This window comes from Pinus tabuliformis, chromosome 3_2 (assembly GCF_031772625.1).
Source record: "Pinus tabuliformis cultivar Carrire ecotype Pingquan chromosome 3_2, CPIR1, whole genome shotgun sequence".
NCBI lineage: Eukaryota > Viridiplantae > Streptophyta > Pinopsida > Pinales > Pinaceae > Pinus > Pinus tabuliformis.
Window position 1 is genome coordinate 1266407389 of NC_142302.1, and position 25677 is coordinate 1266433065.

The 25677-nt window shown below is 40.6% G+C and overlaps 1 protein-coding gene across 1 annotated transcript; it reads right to left on the bottom strand.

Annotated features, from left to right (window-relative positions):
• Positions 1 to 10351: 10351 nt before the first annotated feature.
• Positions 10352 to 13041, bottom strand: LOC149185350 (tubulin alpha chain). Its single transcript, XM_089417902.1, has 4 exons — positions 12736 to 13041; positions 11815 to 12049; positions 11354 to 11724; positions 10352 to 11248 (listed from the first exon to the last, which is right to left on the bottom strand). The coding sequence occupies exons 1-4, from the start codon at positions 12826 to 12828 to the stop codon at positions 10595 to 10597; spliced, it is 1353 nt and encodes a 450-aa protein (XP_089274028.1). The 5' UTR covers positions 12829 to 13041; the 3' UTR covers positions 10352 to 10594.
• Positions 13042 to 25677: the final 12636 nt, after the last annotated feature.

A 25677-nucleotide genomic window follows, 5' to 3' on the forward strand; every position in this document is an offset into this window, starting at 1 on the left:
TTAGTGATATTGTGGTAGATGATCTACTGGACAAATTACCACTGAAGAGGAGCATTAGTCACCATATTGATTTTATTCCGGGAGCCAGTTTGCCAAACAAGGTTGCCTATCAGATGAGTCCAAAGGATAATGAAGAAATCCGGAAGCAGGTGCAGGAGTTGTTGGATAAAGGACTGATTCGAGAGAGTTTAAGCCCTTGTGCAGTTCCGACTGTTTTAGCTCCCAAGAAAGGAGGTGAGTGGAGAATGTGCACGGATTCTCGGGCCATTAATAAGATTACTATCAGATATAGATTCCCATTACCTCGAATGGATGATATGATGGAGTGTCTGAGTGGAGCAGCATACTTTTCAAAGACAAACCTGAAAAGCGGCGACCACCAAATCAAAATTCGATAAGGTGACGAGTGGAAGACAGCTTTCAAGACAAATGAAGGCTTGTACGAATGGTTGGTTATGCCATTTGGATTGAGCAATGCTCCTAGTACGTTCATGCGGTTGATGAACGAGATGCTCAAGGAATTCATTGGAAAATCCGTGATTGTATATCTAGATGATATACTTATATTCAGTAAGACGAAGGAAGAACATTTTTGACACGTGAGGTATGTATTAGAAAGGTTGCAGCGGAATAAATTGCTGATAAATTTGAAGAAATGTTCTTTTTTCAAAAAGGAGTTAATTTATTTAGGATTTGTGATTGCTGAGAATGAATTAAAAATGGATCCGGAAAAGGTTGCAGTTATAGTTAGCTGGCCATCCCCCAAAAGTTTGTTTAAGGTACGGAGCTTTCATGGATTGGCGAGTTTTTATCGGAAATTTATTAAAAATTTCAGTGGGATTTGTGCACCTATGCTAAACACCATTAAGAACACAAATCAGCGTTTCCATTGGACAGAAATGGCAGAGAAGAGCTTTCAGTTGCTCAAGAAGAAAATTACTGAAAGACCGATTTTGAGATTACCGGACTTTAACAAACTGTTCCAAGTTCGTTGTGATGCCAGTGGGACAGCCATTGGTGCAGTACTCAACGAAGAGGACACGCCGATAGCCTATTTCAGCGAAAAAATGAATGAAAGTAAGCAAAAATACACATCCTATGACAAGGAATTTTATGCAGTGGTTCAAGCACTAAAGCATTGTAGACATTATCTGTTGGCCAATGAATTTGTCTTATTTTCAGACAATTATGTGTTGCAGTATATTATGCAGCAACATAAGCTGAACCATAAACATGTGAAGTGGGTGGAGTACCTGTAGAGTTTTACATTTGTGTTGAAACATATCAGCGGTCAAGCCAACAAAGTGGCAGAAGCGTTAAGCAGGAGGACTCTGATCCTACAGGAAAGTACCATACAAGTTAGGATCTGAACATCTTAAGGATTTGTATGGGGTAGATGCAGATTTTAAGGAAGCTTATGAAGCTTGCCAAAATCCATTGTTGAGAGATAACAGTTCATGGCTAAACTATAACATGCAGGAAGGATTGTTGTTCAAAGGAGGGCAGTTGTGTATTCTAGAATGTTTTATGAGAGAGAACTTAATCCAGGAAAAGCATAGTGGAGTTTTAGCCGGGCATTTTGGCATAGACAAGACCTTGGATCAGTGGAGCCACTTTTACTATTGGCAAAAGATGCGCAGAGATGTACAAAGGTTTGTAACTACATGCAAAATGTCTCAGCTTGCAAAGGGACACAGCGAAAACACAGGGTTGTATGCACCCTTACCCATTCCGAGCAGACCTTGGGACTCAGTTAGTTTAGACTTTGTCTTAGGTCTGCCGAAGACACAACGGGGATTCGATTCCATAATGGTGGTGGTGGATCGTTTCACTAAAATTGCACATTTCATTCCATGCAAGAAAACCAGTGATGCCACACATGTAGCGCATTTGTTCTTTACCGAGATAGTCAGATTACATGGCTTGCCAAATTCTATTGTTTCGGATCGAGATGTTAAATTTACAGGACATTTTTGGCAAACCTTATGGAAGAAATTAGACACCAAACTAAACTTCAGCTCAGCGTATCATCCATAGATCGATGGCCAAACCGAAGTGGTGAACCAGAGTCTGGGAAATTTGTTGAGGAGTTTGGTTGGAGAAAATTTTCGACAATGGGATCGTGTGCTTGCACAAGCAGAATTTGCTTATAATGATTCGCCCAACCGAAGTACAGGCAGTGGTCCTTTCCAGATCCTATACGGAATGCACCCACGTGGAGTACATGAGTTATGGGATTTAGGAAAGTTGGAATGTAGGAGTGCTGATAGCGGTCTTCATGAACAGGTGAAATTAAAATTACAGAACAGCAGCCAAAGATACAAGAAAAAGGCATATTTGAAAAGGCGGGAGGTGCAATTCGACGTAGGAGAGCTGGTATTAGCACACCTACACAAAGAGAGGTTTCCTAAAGGTGAGTACAAGAAGTTGAAATGAAAAAAGATTGGGCCTTGCAGGATTCTTCGGAAATTTTCTGCAAATGCTTATGAATTGCAGTTACCCCCAAGTATTGGAATTTCACCCATTTTCAATGTAGCAGACATGTACCACTACATTGCGGCAGAGGATGAAGACAGTTCGGAAAGACGAACACGGGACACCCAAGAAGAGAGTGATATGTGGATTAAACAAATGCCCCCAGCAAAGCCTCTAGAGATTGAACAGATCCTAGATACCCAGGTGGCTAGACGGACTCGACAAAAGGAATATCTGCAGTCCCTAGTCAAGTGGAAGGGTCATCCTATCGAAGATAGTTCTTGGTTAGATGTTGGCCAAATTCAGAACGTTGGATACTCTATTAAAGAGCTCATGGACAGGAGCCATGAATTTCATTCACCACGGGAGGCTGATGCAAGAGCACCCGAATGAAGAGGCGACCACTAGGAGTTGGTTCTTGTTGTTTTTTTTTTTTTTTTCTCGTTCCATTTTGACAAGTAGCGAGCAAAACGGCGAAATTTCTATTTTATTTAGTTTCATTTTGTGTTATTGTAAACGAATGTTGAATCAGCCATTGTTAGTTTTGAATTAGACGAGATAGGATAAGATGGGAATTAGTTTGAGGAAACTGTCTCATAACAACAACAACACCACCAACAAAAAACAGTGCCTCGAACTGTAAGAGGAACTGCCACTGATGTATTAAAAAGGAAACAAGAATGAAGAGTAAGGACTTATACGATTTGAGAAGGGTTGTAAGCCTACACGTAGAGTGTAAGGAAGGCCACTGGTGTAAGGCGAGCAGACCACAGAGAGAGACAGAGTCTCAAAATACTTCCTTTGTTTCTTTTTTTTTTGTAATGTGCAAAGTCCAATTTAGAATCCGTGTATTTGTGCTTCGAATGATTGAAGACTGAGATTAATATGAATCATAGCTTCTCTATATATATATATATATATATATATATATATATATATATATATATATACTTGCAGGTGAATTCGACGTGACCAAGGAGGCGAAAGCATACATAGTGAAAACTTGCTCGCAACGCAGCGGAAGCGTGAAAAGGCCTAAAAACAGAGGAGCGCAAGGTTAAGGAGGTGACACTCAAGGGCCATTCGATCCAACAGATCGACGGCAGAGATTAAATTAGCAGAGTTGAAGTCAGCAAATGGAGTAGTCCCGACCACAGGGAAACGCCGATTGCGATCAAGCGAGTGCGCAATGGTCATTGGATCTGTGGGAAGATCAACAACGAAGATTAAAATCAGCGGGACTGGATCGGCAGGGGGAATAACCCTGACCACGGGCGATCGCCAATTGCGATAGAGCGATTCAACGAGGACCGTTGGATCTGTGGGAAAGATCAACGACGGAGATTTAATCGGTGGCGTTTGGTCAACAATCATCAGCGTGATCGCATCACTTAATCGCATCGCTACCTTTTGAGAGGAGTCTATCGGCGGAGGAGAATGGACGCAGGCGAAAGGCAGACCCGACAATATTTAAAGGCTCGATACATAGAATTTGAGATCCGGCCTAAGTGGTCGAAGCGGGATTTTCTTTGTATTCCCGTGTTTTCCGAAATTCTCGATACGACAAAAGGAGTGGGATTTTAGTGCAAATGGCACGCTTGTGGAGTCCCGATAGTGTAATCGCCCATCGAGGAAGTGGAAGGCTTGGGTATTGTGACCCGCGGAAGGGTCGACGCCTGACTGCGATAAAGTGAAGCCTTGAGAACTGTGCCAAGCCTATGGAATCAGTGGGGTGATTGTATTTCACGCGTGTTTGTGCGTAAATCCTTTGTAAAGGCTTTACAACCATAAAAGCGTCGATTTTACGAATTTATACAATAAATCCAACAAACCAAAGGAAAGAGGGGGCAGTCCCCTGTCTGCGGGCTTGAGGGCTCAAAGGGTTCTCAAGGGATTGAAGAGTCCCGATAGAAAGAATCGGTGAAGGGAAAAGGTTGAGCTACTATGCGAAAACATTCCATAGCCACTGTTTAAGGGGGTTGTAACCTACAAGGTTGAGAGACCAGTGCCTGTTGTTAATCGGCGGCATCATTTGCCCTCCAAACCCTGAACTCTAGGGCTTGGAGTGCCTCCCAAGCTACACAAATCAACATTGATGGATGATGGATCAAGAAAGTCATCCATTACTTATTCAACAAGGTCAAATTCCAAGGATTCTTGGTTGCTCTTACAGGTTCTCTTAATGATGACAATGCATGGATCATTGATAGTGGAGCATCAAGACACATGACAAGAGAAAGTAAACAAATTCACACTATCAAAGGAGCCATCTTCTCGTGCAATAGAATTGGGTGACAACAAAAGCTATGTTGTTAGAGGTCTAGGATCAACAGCATTAAAGCGGAAAAATTGATCGAAGTTGCACCTCAACAACATTCTATATGCTTCAAGTTTGAAATAGAATTTGCTTTCTATTTCTTGTTTAGAAGATAAAGGGGAAAGAGTTGTTTTTGTTGATGGAAAAGTATTGGTTTGGATTAAAGAGTCTAGCATTAATAAAGCTAGGGTTACTGGAGTTGGTGAAGGAAGCCTTTATAGATTCATTACACCACCTCTTCAAGCTTTGGTTCATATGGAAATAAATCCCATTGAGCTATGGCATAGGGGGTATGGTCCTTTACATTATAAGGGCATCCCTACTCTTTAGTCAATTAGTTCATGGAATCCCCAATATGAAGTTAGATCATGAAGGTGTGTGCAAGGGTCTTTGAGAAAACATACAAGAAAGTCATTTCTGAATAATGAAACTAGGTCTAAAAAGATATTAGACATCATCCATTCTGATGTGTGTGGTCCCATGTTTGACAAATCGCTTGGAGGTCATCTATACTATGTAACATTCGTTGATGACCATTCTAGAAACATGACTTTACCTTCTCAAAACAAAAGATGAAGTATTTGATAAGTTCAAGAAGTTTAGGTCCAAAGTGAAACCCAAACCGAAAGAAAAATAAAAACTCTAAGGTCCGAAAATGGTGGGGAATACACTTCTAAGGAATTGATTACATGTTGTAAGAATGCAAGTATTAAGAGGGAGCTCATTGTTCTCTATTATCCCAAACAAAATGGATTGGCCAAAAGGAAGAATAAGTAAATTGAAAAAAGCATTCGAACTGTGTTCCTTGATTAAGACCTACCAAAATTCTTATGGGAAGAAGTAGCAATGGCAGTCGTGTACATTCAAAATAGAAGTCCTCATAAAAGTCTTAATAATACAACACCCTAATAAGTATTCACAGGAAAGAAGTCAAGTGTGGATCACCTCCGAATCTTTGGAAGCCCAGCGTACATCCATGTTCCAAAAGACAAGCGAAAGAAGTTGGACTCTACAAGTATCAAGGGAACATTCATTGGATATAGTCTCTCCTTAAAAGCATATAGAATCTACATTAAGGAAGGAAAACATACTAAAGTATGCAAGGATGTCATATGTGATGAAAATTAAACATACAATAAATCAAAGGATATTCCTATTCTGATGATGAAGAACTTCCCATATTTGGAAAATAAGTTCATCACGACCCTACTACAAATCAAGAAGAAGAGGAAGAACTGAGTAAGCCTATTCAATCGATGGTCATCCTAACCACAAGGAAAAGGCCAAATTGGTTAAACGCTACATTAGAAAATGTTGAAGGACATGAAGCTGCGAAAAGATCTTTTAGGAAAAGTAAGAAACCGAAAAAAAATATTATGGTTACGCTGCATACATGACAAAGTTAATTGAAGACAAACCATCTACATTCAAGGAAGTTGCTCATCAAGAGCATTGGAAGAAATAAATGCAAAAATAATATCAATCCATCACTAAGAATGGGGTTTGGAAAATCGTTCCTAGACCTAGTGACAAATTAGTTGTCACCTCCAAATGATCTATAAAATCAAACATGTTGTTGATGGAAATATAGACAAGTACAAAGAAAGATTTGTTGCAAGGGGTTTCTCTCAAAAAGAAGGCATTGATTACGAATAAGTCTTTGCTCCCACAACAAGGTACACTACCATTAGATCTTTGGTTTCATTGGTTGCTACAGTGGGTTGGAATATCCATCAAATGGATGTAAAGAACGCATTTCTGGATGGGACCCTTGATTAGAAAGTGTATATCAAACAACTCGGAGGCTTTGAAGTTAATAGCAGGGACCCTCATGTTTGCAGAGTTAAGAAGGCCATATATGGTTTGAAGCAAGCACCTAGGGCATGGTATGTAAAGATGGATGCATATCTACTTAGAATTGGGTTCGTGAAGAATTTTGTTGATTTTAATCTCTACATCAAAGTCGTAAATAATGACCCCATCATTATTCTACTATACATGGATGATCACAGGTGTTGAGCAAATAATTCAACAATGCAAGAAAATGTTGGCCCCTGAATTTGAAATTAAAAATCTAGCACTGATGCACTATTACCTAGGTCTAAAAGTATGGCAAAAACCTCGAGAGATATGTTTGGAGTAAGGAAAGTACATCATCAAGTTGTCGTAGATATTCAGGGTGATGGATTCCAAGTCAATGACAACTCCTATGATTACTAATCTCAAGAAGTTGAGGGGCTCCGACTCTAGTCTCGTGGTTCCTACCTCCTATCGACAATTGGTGGGTTCCCTAATGTATCTAGTAAATACAATCCCAAAATGTTTTGCAGTAAACATTCTTAATCAGTTTCAATGGGAGCCTCATCATGATCACTAGATAGCTACCAAACATATTTTGAGGTATCTTCGTCGCACTATATATCACTACTTAAAGAATGATAGTAAGGAAGTCAAGCTAATTGGCTTCACAGATTCTAATTTAGGTGGCAATGAGACCGATGGAAGGAGCACTACCGGAAGATGTTTTAGTCTAAGAGCTACTATGATCTCAAGATCCTGTTGCTTTAAGTAGCACTGAAATAGAATATGTGGTTGCATGTGAAATAGGAAAAAGGGTTGTTTGGTTAAAGAAGCTTCTAACACATTTATTCGTGAAATATTTGGATCCTACTATGATTAATTGTGACAATCAAAGTTGCGTCAAGATGTTTGGAAATCACGTGTTTTATGCTAGAACGAAACATATCAACAATAAGACTCACTTTATTAGGAACCTAATGCAGGGATGGGATCATGAAGTTGGAATATGTCTCAAAGAAATTTGATGACACTTTACAAGTGAAACATTCCTTGAGAAGACATCTGACTAACACTTTGTGTTGATTTAGGGAATTTGTTTGAAAACATTAGTTTGTAATATTTACATTGTGTGATCTAACTAGTATTTCATAATAAGTATTCGAAAACCTTGAACATAGTTTTGAAAACTGCACATCGAATTGTCAAATCATCTCTATATCAAATAAAATATGTGAATTATAATTTATGTTCCTTTCTCTACATACTAAATTCACCTTCTACAAAGTGCAGAAACAAAAGATTAATTCAATATAGTTTGTGCTCTTATTGCAGAAAAGAAAGATTAATTCAATATAGTTTGTGCTCTTTAACAAATTCCACTGCACATTTCTCCGTACACCCTTTTTCCCGATCACCTTTTCTCCTTCTTCAACATATCACAATATTTCTCCTTGAAACATGCCTCAAAGTTGTGTTATATCACATTCACTTTGCACAAATTCATGGCATATCGTCAATGTCAATGTTAGTGCACTTATTGATGAAATGCAACACGATAATGATGAGTTCAAATGGAGCAAAGTATTCAATTGTTAATAGTTATTGAATACTTTGATATGCATACAATTCTCTCCAATCAATGGTAAATTATCTACAAGTAAAGCAAGCTCAACTTAATCTTCAAAATCAAATTCAGTTTCTTCTAGAATTCTAAACTAGTGGTCCATAACAACCCTCCTTTTGAGGATAATGATAAGGATGATGATGTCAATGATGATTGAGTTCAGCAAATCACAACCTCAAGTGCAACATTATGAAGATCCACTCTTCTGTTGAAACAATCCTTGAAACAAGACAATAAAAAATCAAATTCAATTTCTTCAAGAATTCTAAACTAGTTATCCATAACAACCCTCCTTGAAACAACAATCCTTCAAACAAAACAATAAAAAAGCAAATTCAATTTCTTCAAGAATTCTAAACTAGTGGTCCATAACAACCCTCCTTCAGCAAATCACTTAGCAATACAACCTCAAGTGCAAAAAGATGATAATTGTACATTATGAAAATCCACTCTTTCCTTGAAAACAATCCTTAAAACGAAACAAAACTAAATTGTTGTCAAGAATACATTTTTTTAGACATCTCTTTTGTTTTAATTCATCGTGTAATGTGGAAAAAAAATTTGATTAGTGTTTTAAAAAAAAAAAAAATTATGATATTCCAGTAGCAAAGAAAATTTCTCTAAAACATCTGAAATTGGTGTGGTCTTTATATTTCAGGTTCCTATACTCCTAAAGTGGGAGTTCTAGTTGAGAAACCAATTTACTCTGTTTAAGATGTGGAGATTACACTAACTTATGAAAAAAGCATTCTTCACACGAGACATTCCCAATCAAAAGATTTAGTTAGATGGAAGAGAGCAAACAGCCTCGTTCTACTCTCTCCTAAATTATGGTATAAATCAATGTTCGTTTTCAATTGATTTAGTAAAACCATGGTTGCTTTCAAGAAACCTAAACACTGGTATTTATGGTAGAAGAGATTGTTATGAAAAACAATTTTTGAGTTTTAAAATATGCAATCAACATATCAAATCCCTTTTATATAATGCAAGATTGAATCGTCATTTTTAAGTTGTTTGATCTGAAAATGTGATTATTAATTTCACCATGAATCACATAATATGAACACTTGATGCAAGATTGATTGTCTTTTCCAAGGAGGGTTAACACGATTTTTATAAGTTGTTTGCTCTGAAACTAGGATTATTAATCTCACCATGAATCACACATGATATGACCACCTTATATTCATTCAAAGTCACACATATTATGGCCAACAACGAATGGTAAAAAAGAATTGAACATTCTTAACATTGAAAATAAGATATATGAAAATAACACATAACATAGGTGACAATGAATGGCATAAAAATATGAACAAACACGTTACATTCTTCGGTACACGTGAAATGGTACACAATTCTTGTAAGTTGTTTGCTCTGAAACTGTGACTATCGCACATAATATGACTTACATCATTGAAAGTAATACATATATGGTCAAAAATTGTTTATCATATAGCTGAGAGTAAATGGCATAAAATATGAACAAAACAAAGTTACATTTATGATCGCTGACAGTAGAATGGCACAAAAATATGATAACACATTACATGCTTAGCATTGAAAGTAATATTTATATTGACAGCGAACAAAATATGAACATAACATTTATTATAGCTGACCGTCATATACACACCTCACATTCTTCATCGTTAGTAGATTTGACATAATTAATAGACTTGAAATAATTGAATTAGAGTGGATTTTATAATAACGGAATAGAAGGTTAATATTTCCTGCATGGATCAATAACAACGAAATGAATCATGAATAGCATCCAAATGAATCATGAAGAGAAAATGAAAAGCATAAAAGGCCTGCATTTCCAAATAAAGAGCAACTTGGGCAACTTGGAAGTTTGATTCAAAGTCCATTAAATGCAGTACCACATAATTACGATTGCAGGCACATAATTTAGCATTCTTCCACAGACTTGTATATATTATTAAACCCAAGAGTGCAGTCATCATTTGGTGAGAGATTGATGAGCGATTATAACAAAAGAAAACAAATCTGATAACATAATATAAATATATGCATTCAATCGATTGAAGGCAGCGAGTCATCATTTGGTGAGCGATTATAACAGAAGCGAAATACAATATCGGATAACATGGGGATACAATATCAGATACCAAAATAGAAATAGATGCATTCAAGTGCGAGAGTCGATACATCCAGCAATGTAAAGCACAAAATATCATTGTAGATATCACAGAGTAACAAACAAAAGCACAAAACTACCCCACCGGTACTACGGAAATCAAACCAATGAGTATTGGTTACCATTCATAAGAACCAACCCATGTCCCAAATCCAAACAACATATATATGTATACTAGCAGCAAGCATTTAGTATAGCAATTAATAATCGATCAGTACTCTTCGCCCTCATCCTCGTCTCCCTCAGCAGACTCTGCTCCGACCTCTTCGTAGTCCTTCTCCAGAGCAGCCAAGTCCTCACGGGCCTCCGAGAACTCTCCTTCCTCCATACCCTCACCCACATACCAGTGCACGAAGGCACGCTTTGCGTACATGAGATCGAACTTGTGATCAATACGAGAGAAGACCTCTGCTACACTGGTCGAGTTGGAAATCATACAGACGACCCTCTGGACCTTGGCAAGATCCCCACCAGGAACCACAGTGGGAGGCTGATAATTGATACCGCACTTGAACCCGGTGGGACACCAATCCACGAACTGAATGGTCCTCTTCGTCTTAATGGTAGCCACTGCCGCGTTCACATCCTTGGGCACAACATCCCCTCGGTACATGAGACAGCAGGCCATGTATTTGCCATGGCGCGGATCACATTTAGCCATCATGGACGATGGCTCGAAGGCACTGTTGGTGATCTCAGCTACTGACAGCTGTTCATGGTAGGCCTTCTCAGCAGAGATCACAGGAGCATACGAGGAAAGCATGAAATGAATACGAGGATACGGCACCAAGTTTGTTTGGAACTCAGTCACATCAACGTTCAGAGCACCATCAAAACGCAGAGAGGCAGTCAGGGAAGATATGACCTGCAATATCATAAGATAACCATCAAAACCTCAAAAAACGGATGCCATTAAAACGAAAACTACACCCCAACATAAAATTTCAAACGAAACAAAACCCCAACTTACCTGAGATACAAGTCTATTAAGGTTAGTGTATGTAGGACGCTCGATGTCCAGGGAACGGCGACAAATGTCGTAGATGGCCTCATTATCCAACAGCACGGCCACATCTGTATGCTCTAGCAGCGAGTGTGTTGACAGCACGCTGTTGTAGGGCTCGACTACAGATGTAGAGACCTGTGGAGATGGATACACAGTGAAACCCAACTTCGATTTTTTTCCATAATCGACAGAGAGCCTCTCCAATAGAAGGGACCCCAGACCAGATCCGGTACCGCCTCCAACAGCGTGGAAGACCAGGAAACCTTGCAGGCCTGTACAGTTGTCTGCCAACTTCCGGATTCGATCCAAGCACAGATCCACAATTTCCTTACCAACTGCGAATATATCAATAAATATCTTAGTGTACAGTCTATTAAAGCGAACAAAATGATATGACAAGCTGAACAAAGAGGGTATCGGCTTACTGGTATAATGGCCACGAGCAAAGTTGTTGGCGGCATCTTCTTTGCCACTGATCAGCTGCTCTGGGTGAAAAAGCTGCCGATATGTGCCGGTTCGAACTTCATCAATAACAGTTGGCTCCAGATCCAGAAACACGGCACGAGGAACATGCTTACCGGCACCTGTCTCACTGAAAAATGTGTTGAATGCATCATCTCCACCGCCAACGGTCTTGTCACTCGGCATTTGTCCATCAGGCTGCAAAACGAAGCATGAAAGGTCAAACCCTAAGAAGCCCCCTCAATACCCTAAGAATACCAGCAACCAGGTGAAGAGTATAGAGTAACCAATACACTAGCAATTCTGAAAAATGACAGCTCCATGCCAAATGGAAACCACCAAAACGTTATTAAAGCAGATGAAAGAATCAAAGACACCAGCAGATCCGGTGAAGTACTAGCTAAAAAGCTCAAGGAAGCCAGGATAACCTACGAAATCAACTAAAGGGGTTAAGTATAACAAAAGCCCCAAAAAAGACCACAAAGAAACCATGAAATTAGGTAAAGATCGGCTAAAACCCCCAAGAACCCATCCAAACTTAAACCAAACCATTTAGGCCGATAAAGACCAGCTAAACCCCCAAATAAACCAAAAAACCCTAAATAAACTAGCTTAAGTCTCCAACAAACAAGCAAACCCTGAGATAACCAGCAAATGCTACATAATGTCAAGGATCTAGCAAACGCTGAAAATATCCGCGGAGAGTGATAACTAAGCCAACGACAATAAATCATTGCAGCCACACTTAGAGCAACACAGAAACAAATCCCACGGCTTCCAAAATTTCAATCCTTACAGAGCGAAACGCACAGATCTAAAATAAACTTGCATCAGAGCAGAACCACAGAACCTAGAGGCTAAAACAAAAAAGAAATCAACCATACCTGGATGCCGTGCTCGAGACAGTAAAGCTCCCAACAGGCATTGCCGACCTGAATACCGGCCTGGCCAATGTGGATCGAAATGCACTCCCTCATTGTCGCTGGTTGAAACCCTTGAAACCTCGAAAAAAACCCTCAAAAGAATGGAAAGAATCCCGGTTAAGCGCACAAAAAAATCAAGCAGCCGAGGAAAAATGTCGCAGAAACGAGAGAGCTTCGTGAAGACGTATGCAAAGACGTCTGCACGAAAGCGGAGCAGGAAGGAATAGAAAGCAAAATCGAAAGGCCGAATTGCACTGAATCAGGGCAGGTCGGGGATGCCCTTTTATGGAATCAGGGAGGCCCTAGCCGTTGGGGTTGACGCCAACCGGAATCCTTGAAGTGGCCGGAATATGTGCCCGCCGGCGAGCCGTTAGGCGGGACTTCATTATTTCAAATTGAGTGATGGACGGAAAAAGGGACTGTTCCGGGGTCGCTGTCGCTTCACGCCTACATTTTGACCGTTTATCGGCGCGCACTCAATTCAAATTTTTATTTCGAAATTTTTATTTTATTTTTGTATCGTTGCCATTTAAACGGTGAATACGCTATAATTCCGATTTTTGTATTTTATTTTAATTTTACGAAGACAGCGGAATATTCAAGTTGGCCCAATTAATGATTCGCTGTGATTTATTTTTTTATGTTTACTTAATTATTCATAAATTAGTAAGCCCCGAGAGTTAGCTCAATTCGTCAAATCAAGTGCCTCGCCAATGGGAGGTCACAGGGTCGAATCCCGAAAGCTCTTGGGGTTAGGTTAGTAAATAGGCCGAGGGGTGTTGATGCCTTCGGGTGCGTCCACTCAGTGTTGAACAACCCTGAATGTAGCGGCTACCCATTGACCCGGGTATCCGTGAACCAAAAGTGAAAAAAAAATTATTGATAAATTAGTAGGATGCCTCACCCACATTAATATTTTGGTAAGGCTTTTTGTTGTATTCTAAATATTCTATATTTTTTTCACAAATTTTTTATTAATTAAAATTGAATTAAATTGTATTGAAATTATTAAATTTGGATTAAGAATTTTCAAAATATTAAATTTAATATTTATTTAATTATTAGTATATTAGTGAAATGTCTCATTTAATGTTTTTCTTATATTTTAAATATTTTACATTTTGTTTTTAAGCATTTTTTTTTTGATTAATTTATAATTAAAATTTAGTTAAAATTATAAATTTTAATTATTGAATTTAAATAATCTAAGATTTTTTCAGTATATCGTATTTTTATATATCTTTAAAAATATATTTTAAATAATATGGTCACAATAGTTGCAAAAGGAGGTTGGGGAGATGGCATTGTGGTTACAAGCAACTTGTGAAACTCGATTCAACAAACGCAAAGGGTTTGGAAGTCGTGGATAGTGTGTGGCCTAAAGACAGTGTAGTGAAGCAAGACATTGCCTTCACAACCCTTAAGGACTATCAACATTTATAGGTTATGTTCGATGAAGGGACCTCCCCACATTTTTTCCTTTTTTCCAATTGTTAAGCCGACACGACAGGGAGCACGAGTCTTCAGGTTGATCTGGTGGCAAGCTACTCTGGGTTTTTTATGGAGGGAGTGTAAATGGTAAACTTCAAACTAGAGGAGGAAGGTGAAGTCCAAATTTGGGTAACCACCCCAAAATTCAAGTCAAAGGTGGAGGTAGAGAGAATGGAAATGTGGTCGAAAACCAAACATAAACCCATTTCCTCTCCAGCATCGGACACTACTGGGGCTCCAGTTAGAGGGTTAGAAGTCGCGATTTTTCATGGAGATCCCAGAGGTAGACATGCAATCAGTGTCGAGCCTGAGCTTGGAGGAGCGGAGCCAAATTACTGCAATGATCTTGTGAGGACCCTCAGATGAATTTCCTCCATCTCTGCCTAAAACTATCCCTACCAGTTATGCAATAGGAATTGACTACCAACCATTTCAAGACCTAATTAAACCCGTTGTGAAACTGAGTTGTAGCAAGGGGTTGTTCTTTTCTTGAGTGTCATCGTTTTCTAAGATCTTAAGGAGCCCTCTCCTTAGTTGTCTACAAGCAACTTCCTGATGGATTTGTTAGCCTCGTAGAGAAACCCTCGGTCTGCTTTAGACACCATCCAGAGCTTAACAACGATGCAGGAGAAGGGTATAACGCAGAAGAAGAAAAAGTGCATCAAAGAGGCCAGTAGGGAAGGTTTATCTTTGGTATTGGGCATGGATGTTCCAATGGAGAATGCCATACAAATGGCAAAAAAATCATTGTTTGGGCACGCCAGAGGCAGAAAGTTCAATTTCAGTTTCATAAAAGACATGGATGGAAAAAAGAAGTCTCATCTATAGTCAAGAACCCCCTATAAGTGGCTTTGTTGGGAATGGTGATCCAGGTGGATATTGGTGGCCACCCGCCTGTTCCACTTGGACCCTCACCATTGTTTTTTCAGTTTCCTTAATTGTAGCACAGTTTACTATTTTTGGCAGTTTTTCAGGTCCTAAACTTCGGGAGCCGTTTTGAGGCCCTAAACGACATTTTTTTGGCAAAATGCCTCCGATTATTTCAAGGGAAATCATGTGAATAGTTGTAGTCCTCAGAGAGATCTTTCCAACGAGGTATCATACGTGTCAAACGGAGATAATATGACCAAGTTACAACCCCGGGAAGTTGGTTGCCCAACTAACTGTAGAAATTCTACAAATTCTCTACAAATCTACCTCTTAGACCATGTAGAAAATATGCCTGTAGATTAACCCGATAATGCAATATAAATCAAAGCAGAATACTATAACCTACTTCTACTATCAAAGTTTGCTTTGTGGAAGCTTAAAGATCGAACTGAATCGAGTTGAACAATATAACCAGAAGAAGAAGAATCAATGCACAATACACATGAAAATACTTTGGGGAAAGCCTCAGCTAAAAATCTCACTATCTGTATTATCATACAAGGTGGAAATACATAGAGATTATACAAAGCCTTAGCTCTCACAGCTAGCCAGCTCTCAGTACAATCCTCACAGATGCTCACAGGCAATTAAAGCTTCTATCAAGCCTTCTCCTCTACCCTCCAAGCTCCTATTTCCTTGCGTTGTTCCTCTGGAATGATTCTCCTTCAACCAAGTGGAAAACTCATTCACCGAGTGAATGATCACCTGATCTCACACACTGTCAGAACTGTGCAATCCTCAAGGAATAATACCTTCTACATGCATGAGTTTTCTTTATAGGAAAACACATGCAACTAATAGTACACTGTCCTTGACATTTAATTTAACTGGGTCTTTCTCAGAATAGACATGCATGAGTTTCTGATGAGGGAATCTTCAGTTAACTGGAGTACACTTGTTGAGTGCATGCATGCATCAACTGACTGTTAACTCTCTATTAGTTCCTCAAATAGTTTGGAACTAATTTAACTAGACTTAACACAGTAAACTGAGCTAACTAATTACAACATATAACTCAATCTTATCTCCTTAATTTAAGGCTTATCTCCTTAATAGAAGGGATAACTCTTGCATGACCGCAAAAAGACTTCTAACTTGAATTTCTCCAACTAATTAAGTCAAAATAACTTAATCAATTATTTCCAAGTAGCTGTTAAGACTAAATTCGATTTTAATTCACAATTTAATTCAATGACAAATTAAATTGGAATTTCTGGATTCTATTTTTATCATTTCTTGTTGCTATTTTCAACACTAACCCCAACAGGGCCCATAAACTATTGGTGTTACATCACCTTGAGTTAGGGTTTTGGTTGTTTAGGGTTTTCTCTTATTGTTCAATAGTAAAAAGGCCCTTGAGCCTCATTGTAACTCAGTTTAGAGGCATGTAGCCGCCACATCTCTTCTCGGAGATAAGCTACCATCGCCTGAGCTAGTCGTATTTCCATTCTGTTTGTAAGCATATTTCAGTATTTGATATTAATGATATGAAGTGTTATTTCTGCACGGGGGCTTCACTCAATGAACCTCTAACATATCACATGCATTCGTGGCATACTAAACAATACCCCTAATTTGACTACATATTGGAAAATACCTCTAAAAATCACATTATTTAACCCCCTACCAATGCAAATCCAATACACCTTTGCAATTTAAAAAACCCCTACTTTCACTAGATATTGTAGGTATCCATTTTTTCATTAACATTTTTATACCTTTTTATATTTTGTCATTAACTTTGAGCTCCATTTTTTATACATGTTGTAACAGCCCTGGTGAAAATTCCATGTAATAAATGTTAAAAATAATAACCATGGATGGTTAGGACACTTATTCCAAGCTGAATGTTGGGCAAGACATCCTAGGGGGTGTTCCTTTCACTGTTTATGGCTAAGGAAATTGGCAAAGGCAATGGATAAGGCTTTTTGGCACAATTATTTATGAAAATAATGGAAATTAGGAGAAAAAGGAGGTGAAAGGTCACAGGTTGCATGTGAGGAGGAAAATGAAGGAAAATAATGGAAAAAGAAGAAAATAGAGGCCTCATTCATAAAAAGGCTTCTAAGGATCAGTTGGCAAGATTTTTGTTAGTGCGGTTTTGGAGCTCTCTCATTATTCTCTCTCTCTCTCATACTCTTGGTTACTTAGAGTTTTCTTGGAGCACTCTTGGAGGGTGTGGTATACTTGGATTCTTGGAGCAAGAAGGCAAAGGAAGAGTAGGAAAGCGCAAGAAGGCATCGACATCAGCAGCTACATCAGATTTGCTTGCAGGTATCGAGTTGCATGTATGATTTCTTCACTAGTTTTGGCATGCATGGCACATGCATGTGGTTTCTTGGTTATAATCTGCCATTGGCATGGAGGATGGTCGGGATTAACAGTGGATTGCCTAGCCTTACCATTTTCAAGATAGCCATGGTGATTGTGGGTTTACTTTCATTGCTTTGTTTTGGTTGGTTCTCATGTTTCCATAGCTTGGGTTGAGTTACTAGTCCTAGAAGCCTTGGTTGAACAAATGCTCTGGAAGCCCTGTAACAGCTTGGGTTGAGTTACTAGTCCTGGAATTCCTGGTTGGACAAACGCTCTGGAAGCCCTTGGTGGGTTGAGTTACTAGTCCTGGAATCCTGGGTTGGACAAACGCTTTGGAAGCCCTGTATAAGCTATGGGTTGAGTTACTAGTTCTAGAAGCCTTGGTTGGACAAACGCTCTGGAAACCTTGGAAGGCTTGGATGGAGAGCAATTTGATGATGGTTTTGATGATGTCCGACCGTGAGGTGGAATCACTATTTGATGGGTTGAGGTGGATGGCCTCTAGAAGCCCTGGACGAGTTTTGATTGATGTGTTCTATGAGATCCTACATTCATGCTTGGAGTATGGCACGGGGGTAAATGGCTGAAGAGAGATTCGGCTTAGCCATTCTATGGTCGGGCGGAACATGGTAGTCCCATCTCTAGTTGGTTCATTGCATTCATTAATGAGAAATCCATTCCCTTGATTTTCATGTGTAAAGGTACTTATGTATTCATGGATTTTATGGCTAATATGTTTATTGTATTTCTATTCCTATTATGTTGGTTATATGCACATTTCATGACAGCAATTATGTATGGCTCTAAGCATGTTTTTACTTGTATATGAACGGATAATGTGTTTATGAGTTGTTGGAGGATAATGCAGCAAATGGCATGAGGGAACAATGGTTCACAGCGATTCTCAGATAAGTATGAGATCCCTACACTTAATTATGTTATTTACACCTGTAGGTTACATGTTGATGATATGTTTGACGAAATGCATGTCATGACTAGTAGGGGTCTGGTTATGATCTTGTTCATATTGTTTATTTTGCATCATTGTTTCCTTGCATCCTTACTAATTCTAAGTGATCATTCCAATTTGGGCAATGTCCCGAACTCTGGGCTAAAAGAGGTGGCTCAAATTCCAGAATGATAACATTAGTGCTGAGACTAACCCACCTGGGCAGTGTCTGGGAAGCGTTATAAAGCTCCTGGGTAGTGTCTGGGAAGCGTTATAAAGCTCCTGGGCAGTGTCTGGGGAGCGTTAGTCTTGAAACTAACTCACCTGGGCAATGTCTAGGGAGCATTACCCTGCCCTTAAGTCTCTCAAATAGCAGTGGGACCCAGGGATATGTAGTCTGAGTGGCTGACCTCTCTCCTGAAGGTTATTTGGATGATGTTGGATGATTGTATGTGATGTTCCATCGATTCCATTTCCTTAAAGTCACCAAGGAGGTTGAATCTTATCATAGTGGCCTCTCGTCGCATGTTTACCTCGGCTAGTCGTTTGCTTGGGTAGATGTGGGAGGAGGGTGTTACACCTGTTAATATAAAAACCCTTTACCCCCTATATATCCCCTAATATATTATGTCATTTTTCCCTCAATATATACCCCCCAATATGAATGCACGTTGTATGGTATTGCTCCACCAGTGAAGCCCCTGTGTATTTCTACTGCATCTCTGTATTTATGGTTATATCTGTAATTTGTTGCGTTCCTATTTAAATCTAGATCAGTGGTATCACAGCGGTCTGCTCTTTCTCTGTTTTTCTTTGCATGTCCCCAATGAGGTTAGGATATAAGGAGTTAGGGCTCGATCTGGTTGAACCTTTGCAAGATCAGTCTCGCAAACCCCAATGGTCGCCCATGTGGGAAGAAAAGAAAGACGAGGGAGCATGAGATCCTATCAAAATATTGCTCGAGGAGGCCCTCGAGAAACAAAGGAACACGATGATGGATAACTTTGCCCAGATCCTTCAACAGTTGCCCACTGACGGCGTATTCACATCCAGAAGCCACTTTGGAGGCCCCACAACTTTTAAGGTACAAGTAAACTTTGACATTCCCATATTTGAGGGCCAAATAGATGCAGACGTCGTAGATAAATGGTTAAATTTGCTAGAACGATATTTTTCAGTTCATGATTTTTCCAGCTGGGAAAAGATTACTTTTGCTCTTCTCAAAGTTGCCCCCCACGTCAAGGACTAGTGGGAAACCTATTGTGAGCAAAAGGATGAAAGTACGACCTCACTATTTTTAGCTGCTCCCACTAGGAATTCGTTCCGGGACGCCATCAAGGAGCAGTACTACCCAGTCGGGAGCTATGAGGACAAATACATAAAGTGGACCATGCTGTGACAAGGAAGGGACCAAGATGTGTCGGAGTTCACCAATGTTTTTCATACCCTTCGCATGAATTTAGGTAGCAAGAATTCTGAGAAACATTTGGTACTCAAGTACCACGGCTGCCTAAACAGATAAATTGAGGACGAGATGGAGTTCCTGGACATCTCCTCGCTCGGCATGGTGTATCGATACGCCGTCAAGATTAAGCAAAAGTTTAAACAGAAGAAGTGAGACTTTGGATCTGTGAATCCGAAGCAAGGGAAAGGTGCCCCCAAACCACAAAACAAAGGACAAAGCCAAGGCGGGACGGCCCAGAACAACCCGCCAAAACCACAAGCAAAGGACAACACTGTGAAGCTGAAGAAGGACACGAGAAAGTGTTGTGAATTCCATAAGAGGTCTACTCACAACAAAGTGAGTGTCGGGCCAAACAGTCACTGGTGGCCAAGCTGAACGCTTCGAAATCAAATGTATGTTCCGACTCTGAGTCAGAACCCGACAAGGGGAATGACAAAGGGAAGCAGATTATCGATGCAAAGCCCAATGCCAGTGTTGCCACCACTGAGATCCAGAAGGAGGAACCCGAAGATCCAGAGGAGGAGGAGAGTCTCTTCCACTCCCAAATGTGGGTAAATGGTTCCCCGCTACAGTTCATTGTCGATAGCAGGAGCCAAAAGAACCTCATTGTAGCATACGTCGTGAAGCGTATGGGCTTATCAACCACAACACACCCACAACCATACACCATCGGGTGGCTTCACCAAGGACGGGATCTTCGTGTGAGCCAACAGTGTCGCCTTCCATACAACATCAAGCCCTTCACGAATGAGGTATTATGTGATGTTGCTCCCCTTAACGTTTGTGATGTATTATTAGGGCAACCATACTTGTGGAAGTGACATGTGTGTGTATGATTCAAGGCCTCGCGTTGTTATTGTTACCTAGTTAAAAAAAAATTACAGGATACTGCAGGTAGCACCGCCTACCACCATCTCTTTGGTTACTGCAAAACAATGTAGTAAGCTCATTTTCAAAACCAAGAAATTTGTTTTCCTGATGATACGTCCTCAGGGAAAGAAGAAGATGGTGGCCACGACCTCCAAACAGGGCCCCTCCGCACGACAACAACATATGGACAAGGTCATGGAGGAGTACAAGGACATCTTCACCTCCCCCGCAGGGGTGCCTCTACACTGTCAGGTCAAGCACTCCATCGATCTGACCCCAGGTGTGTCGTTGCCCAATGGACCAATCTATCGGCACTCCGTTCTGGAGAATGATGAAATCAAGAGGCAAATTCAGGAGCTGTTGTAGAAATGTCACATTCGTCCGATTTCATCGCCCTATGGGAGCCCGATCGTGTTGGTACAGAAGAAGGATGGAACTTGGAAACTCTATATTGACTATCAGCATTGAATAAGATCACTGTCCGGAATAGGTACCCGATCCCACAGATTGATGACCTTGTGGACCAACTGAAGGGGGAAAAATATTTCAGCAAGATCAACTTGAAGTTCGGATATCACCAGGTACCAATTGAACCCTCTGATGTGTGGAAGACTGCCTTCAAAGCCAAGGAGGGCCTTTTCAAATGATTAGTTATGCATTTCAGGTTGAGGAATGCTTCTGTAACCTTCATGAGGTTGGTGGATGACATCTTGCGGCCATTCACCAACTCATTTGTAGTTGTATACTTGGATGACATCCTGATCTTCAGCCAGAGTTGGGAAGAGCACCTCCACCACATCCGATAGGTTCTCCAAACATTGCGGCAACACAAGTTATGTACCAATTTGGAGAAATGCACTTTTGGCATGACCCAGGTTCAATGTCTGGGATACATTATTGTTGAATGGGGGTGCATGTTGATCCAGCCAAGATCCAAGTCATTCGGGATTGGCCAGCCCCAACCACTCTGATAGAGCTCCGCAGCTTTCTGGGTCTTGCCAATTTCTACTGCAGGTTCGTGTTGGGGTTCTCTCATATCACTTAGCCCTCGAGTCAAGTCACCAAGGGAGGAGTGAAAGATGAATTCTTTTGGTCTGAATCTCAATAGAAGGCATTCACAGAGTTGAAACATCACCTCTGCTCTGCACCAATGCTCACATTACCAGACTTTCAACAACCATTTGAGATCGAGACAGATGCCTCTGACTATGCTATTGGGGCAATCCTTACTCAACAGGGGCATCCAGTGGCATATCACAGTGAGACACTTTCAGACACAGTCCGGAAGTATCCCACTTATGACAAAGAGATGTATTCCATTGTGCAGGCCTGTCGACAATGGAAGCATTACATTTTGGGGAAGGAAATGACCATCCACACATACCACTGACCCCTGTAGTTCATACAGATGCAAGGGAAGTTGCAGAATGATCGCCATAAGAAGTGGTCCAGATACCTGCAGCAGTTCCATTTGAATATCAAGTAGAAGAAAGGCAGCACCAATAATGTTTCAGATTGCCTCAGTCGACCATCAATCATGGCGTTAACCACCGTGCTCAACTCTTGTGGGCATGAGACTTCTGATTGGCCACTTCTCTACAAAAGTGACCCAGAATTCGGTCACACATACCATACACTTTTGGAGGGTCAGCAAGTTCTAGATTTTCACCTCCAGGATGCTCTGTTATGCCACCTAGGACACCTTTGTGTTCCTTCAAGTGAGCGTGCCAAGATGATTTGGAAAGTGCACTACAGTCGGGCTGCTGGAAATTTCGGGGTCAAGAAAACAGTGGCAGTACTACAAAAGTATTTCTATTGGCTAAATCTTCGACAGGATGTCGGGGAGTACATCAGATCTTGCACTGCTTGCGCCATTGCCAAACCGACCATCAAGAAGCAAGGCCCCTATCCTCTGCTACCTACCCCTAGTCGACCTTGGGAATCCATCTCAATGGATCACATGTCGGTCCTTCCTTCTACTAAGCATGGCAACGACTGTGTTTTTATGGTCGTCGATAGATTCTCGAAGATGGCCATTAGGGTCACCTGCAAGAAGAATATCACAGTAGAAGCCACTGCTAAACTCTTCTTTGAACGAGTGTGGGTACACTTTGGGATCCCATAGTCTATCATCTCAGATTGGGACAATGGGTTCCTCAGTACATTTTGGTCCAGTCTCTGGTCGATGTTGGACACCAACCTCACTAAGTCCATAGCTTTCCATCCCCAAACTGATGGTCAGACAGAGGTCGTCAATAGGATGATCGTACACATTCTAGGCATGTGCAACTCAAAGCATCCACGCACAGGGGATGAGAGCTTCCCCTATGTCCAACACAGCTATAACCGGGCTCTCCACAACTCGACTGGCCACAACCCTTTTCGGGTGGGCTTGGGATTCCAGCCACTATGTCCCATTGATGTGGCCATTCCATTTGCAGCGACTCACGTAGATTTGGACCATGTATAGTCCAAAGTCAACAAGGCAAATATCTTCATTGAGCACATTCAACACATCCGCCAACAGGTCCATGACATATTGGACAAAGCCAATGCTAAGTACAAGCAGCAGCATGATCAACATCGAGTGCCACACAAGTTCTAGGTGGGTTACAAAGTTTGGCCACATTTGCAAAAGGAGTGCCTCATTGGACCCCACTGCAAGATTTTCTCGCTTCAATATGGGCCATACGCCATCACCAAGGTTGTGGGATATAATGCTTTTGAGCTCAAAATTCCCCCATTCCTTGGCCTGCACCCAGTGTTCAATGTGGATCGCCTTCAGCCATACTTTCCACCATTACTGGATACATCCGACATTGCAAAACAACTCACACCAATAAAGTTAAATCCAGACTACATGGAATAAGTTGCAACTGATCGAATCATGGACACGTAGATCAAGAACACTCACCAGTAGAAGATCCAGCTGTATTGAGTTGTCAAAGCCGACCAACTCCTGCACCAAGGCAAATGGCTCTCAAGGACCAAGTTCAATAGAAGTTTCCTCATCTCATCCAGGAAATCAATGCAATGGAGACCATTGCTTCCTAAGGGGGGAGGATTGATCCAGATGGGTATTGGTGGCCACCCTTCTATTCCAATTGTAGCACAGTTTACTATTTTTGGCAGTTTTTTCGGGTCCTAAACTTTCGAAGTCGTTTTGAGGCCCTAAACAACGTTTTTTTTTTGGCAAAATGCCTTCAACAATATCTACAAAAATTGCGTCAACAACTGTAGTCCTTAGAGAGATCTTTCCAACGAGGTATCATACGTGTCAAACGGAGGTAATATGACCAATTTACGACCCCAGGAAGTTGGCTACCCAACTAACCCCAACGGGGCCCATAAACTCTTGGTGTTACATCTCCTTGGGTTAGGGTTTTCTATTATTGTTCAATAATAAAAAGGCCCTTGAGCCTCATTGTACTCAGTTCAGAGGCATGTAGCCGCCACATCTCTTGTCAGAGATAAGCTATCATCACTCGAGCTAGTCTCATTTCCATTTTGTTTGTAAGTATATTTCGGTATTTGATATTAATGATATGAAGTGTTATTTCTGTTGCATCTCTGTATTTATGGTTATATTTGTAATTTGTTGCATTCTTGTTTAGATCTGGATCAAGTGGGGTGGATACACTTGATGTTCTCAGATGCATTTGAGGCTAAGCAAACTATGCAGAAGGTATTGAAAATGGACTCTACTCCTATACTTTTCAAATTGTGGTCTCTTTTATTTGATACTAAAAGGGAGAGACTAGATGGGTCCTAGTATGGGTGAGATTCCCAAACCTTACAGCAAATTACTGAGAAGATCTTGTTTTTTCAGGACCTTGGGAATCCCTTGGGGAATTATCTCGAGCATGACTCTTCCTACCTATTAATAGGAGACAGGCCTGTAGCACGTATAATGATAAAAATCGACCTTCACAAGGGGTTGCTTGAAGACATCAACATTGGGCAAGGTGAGGAAAAAATTCAAATTTTGGATTACGAGGGGATATAACCCTTTAAGTGTGAGAAGTGCCATCGGTATGGGCATCTAGTAAAAGAATGCAAGCTCCCTTTCCACAAAAAGGTGCACACAAACCCCAACAAGAGAAATAATTACATCTCTAGGGGCAAGGAGTTGGTACTCATGGTGGAGGATAAAGCATAGAAATCTCCACCTGACACCCCTGGGCCGAGCAAAACCAAACAACCAAGGGAACGAGCGAAGGACGACAAGCACCTTATGAAGCAGGGTGGATCAATGGAAGGTACCCCTTTGATTTTCCTTCAATGCTCTCTTTCCCTAGTTCCTATTGTTACAAATGTTGCACACATTGTCAATATAAACTCAGAGTCCAATAAGTTTCTGGTATCTATTCATATTGGGTCCTTTCCCCCTCCACGTCGCCCCCTTGGTCCCTATTCTTTGTTTAATAGCCTATGCCCTTGTCTGCCTATGCAAGATGGCTTCTCCTCCCCTGTGACCTCACCTCCCTTATCATCCTCTGAAAAATCGAAGGAGAGATACATAGTATATAACCTTCGATCACGCTCAATCTTGCTTCATCTTGATGGGCTATCAAGGGCTCTGGGAAAGCTTTGCATCAGGGTAGAAAATTTCATTTGAACAAAGCAAAGGATCATGCTCGAGAGGAGTTAGTGATTGATAAACAACAAACCATTCAAGGGGCACTTAGAGCAATGAAAGCCCTAGGAGGGTTTACCAAATGAAACTATTATCTCTCAACTATAGAGGGTTAGCATGCCCCTCCAAAAGACATGCTCTAAAAAGGCTAGTTGAGACCAGTTCCCTAGACTTGCTTTTCCTACAAGAAACATTGGGAGATGGAGACTCTATATCCAAATGTTTGGAATCTCTTCTAGGTGGATGGTC

Coding starts and splice junctions, on each gene's coding strand:
- LOC149185350 (XM_089417902.1), bottom strand. CDS start 12,828: ATGAGGGAGTGCATTTCGATCCACATTGGCCAGGCCGGTATTCAGGTC. Junction 11,725..11,814: donor TGCTCGTGGCCATTATACCA/GTAAGCCGATAC, acceptor ATATATTCGCAG/TTGGTAAGGAAATTGTGGAT. Junction 11,249..11,353: donor TTAATAGACTTGTATCTCAG/GTAAGTTGGGGT, acceptor ATGATATTGCAG/GTCATATCTTCCCTGACTGC.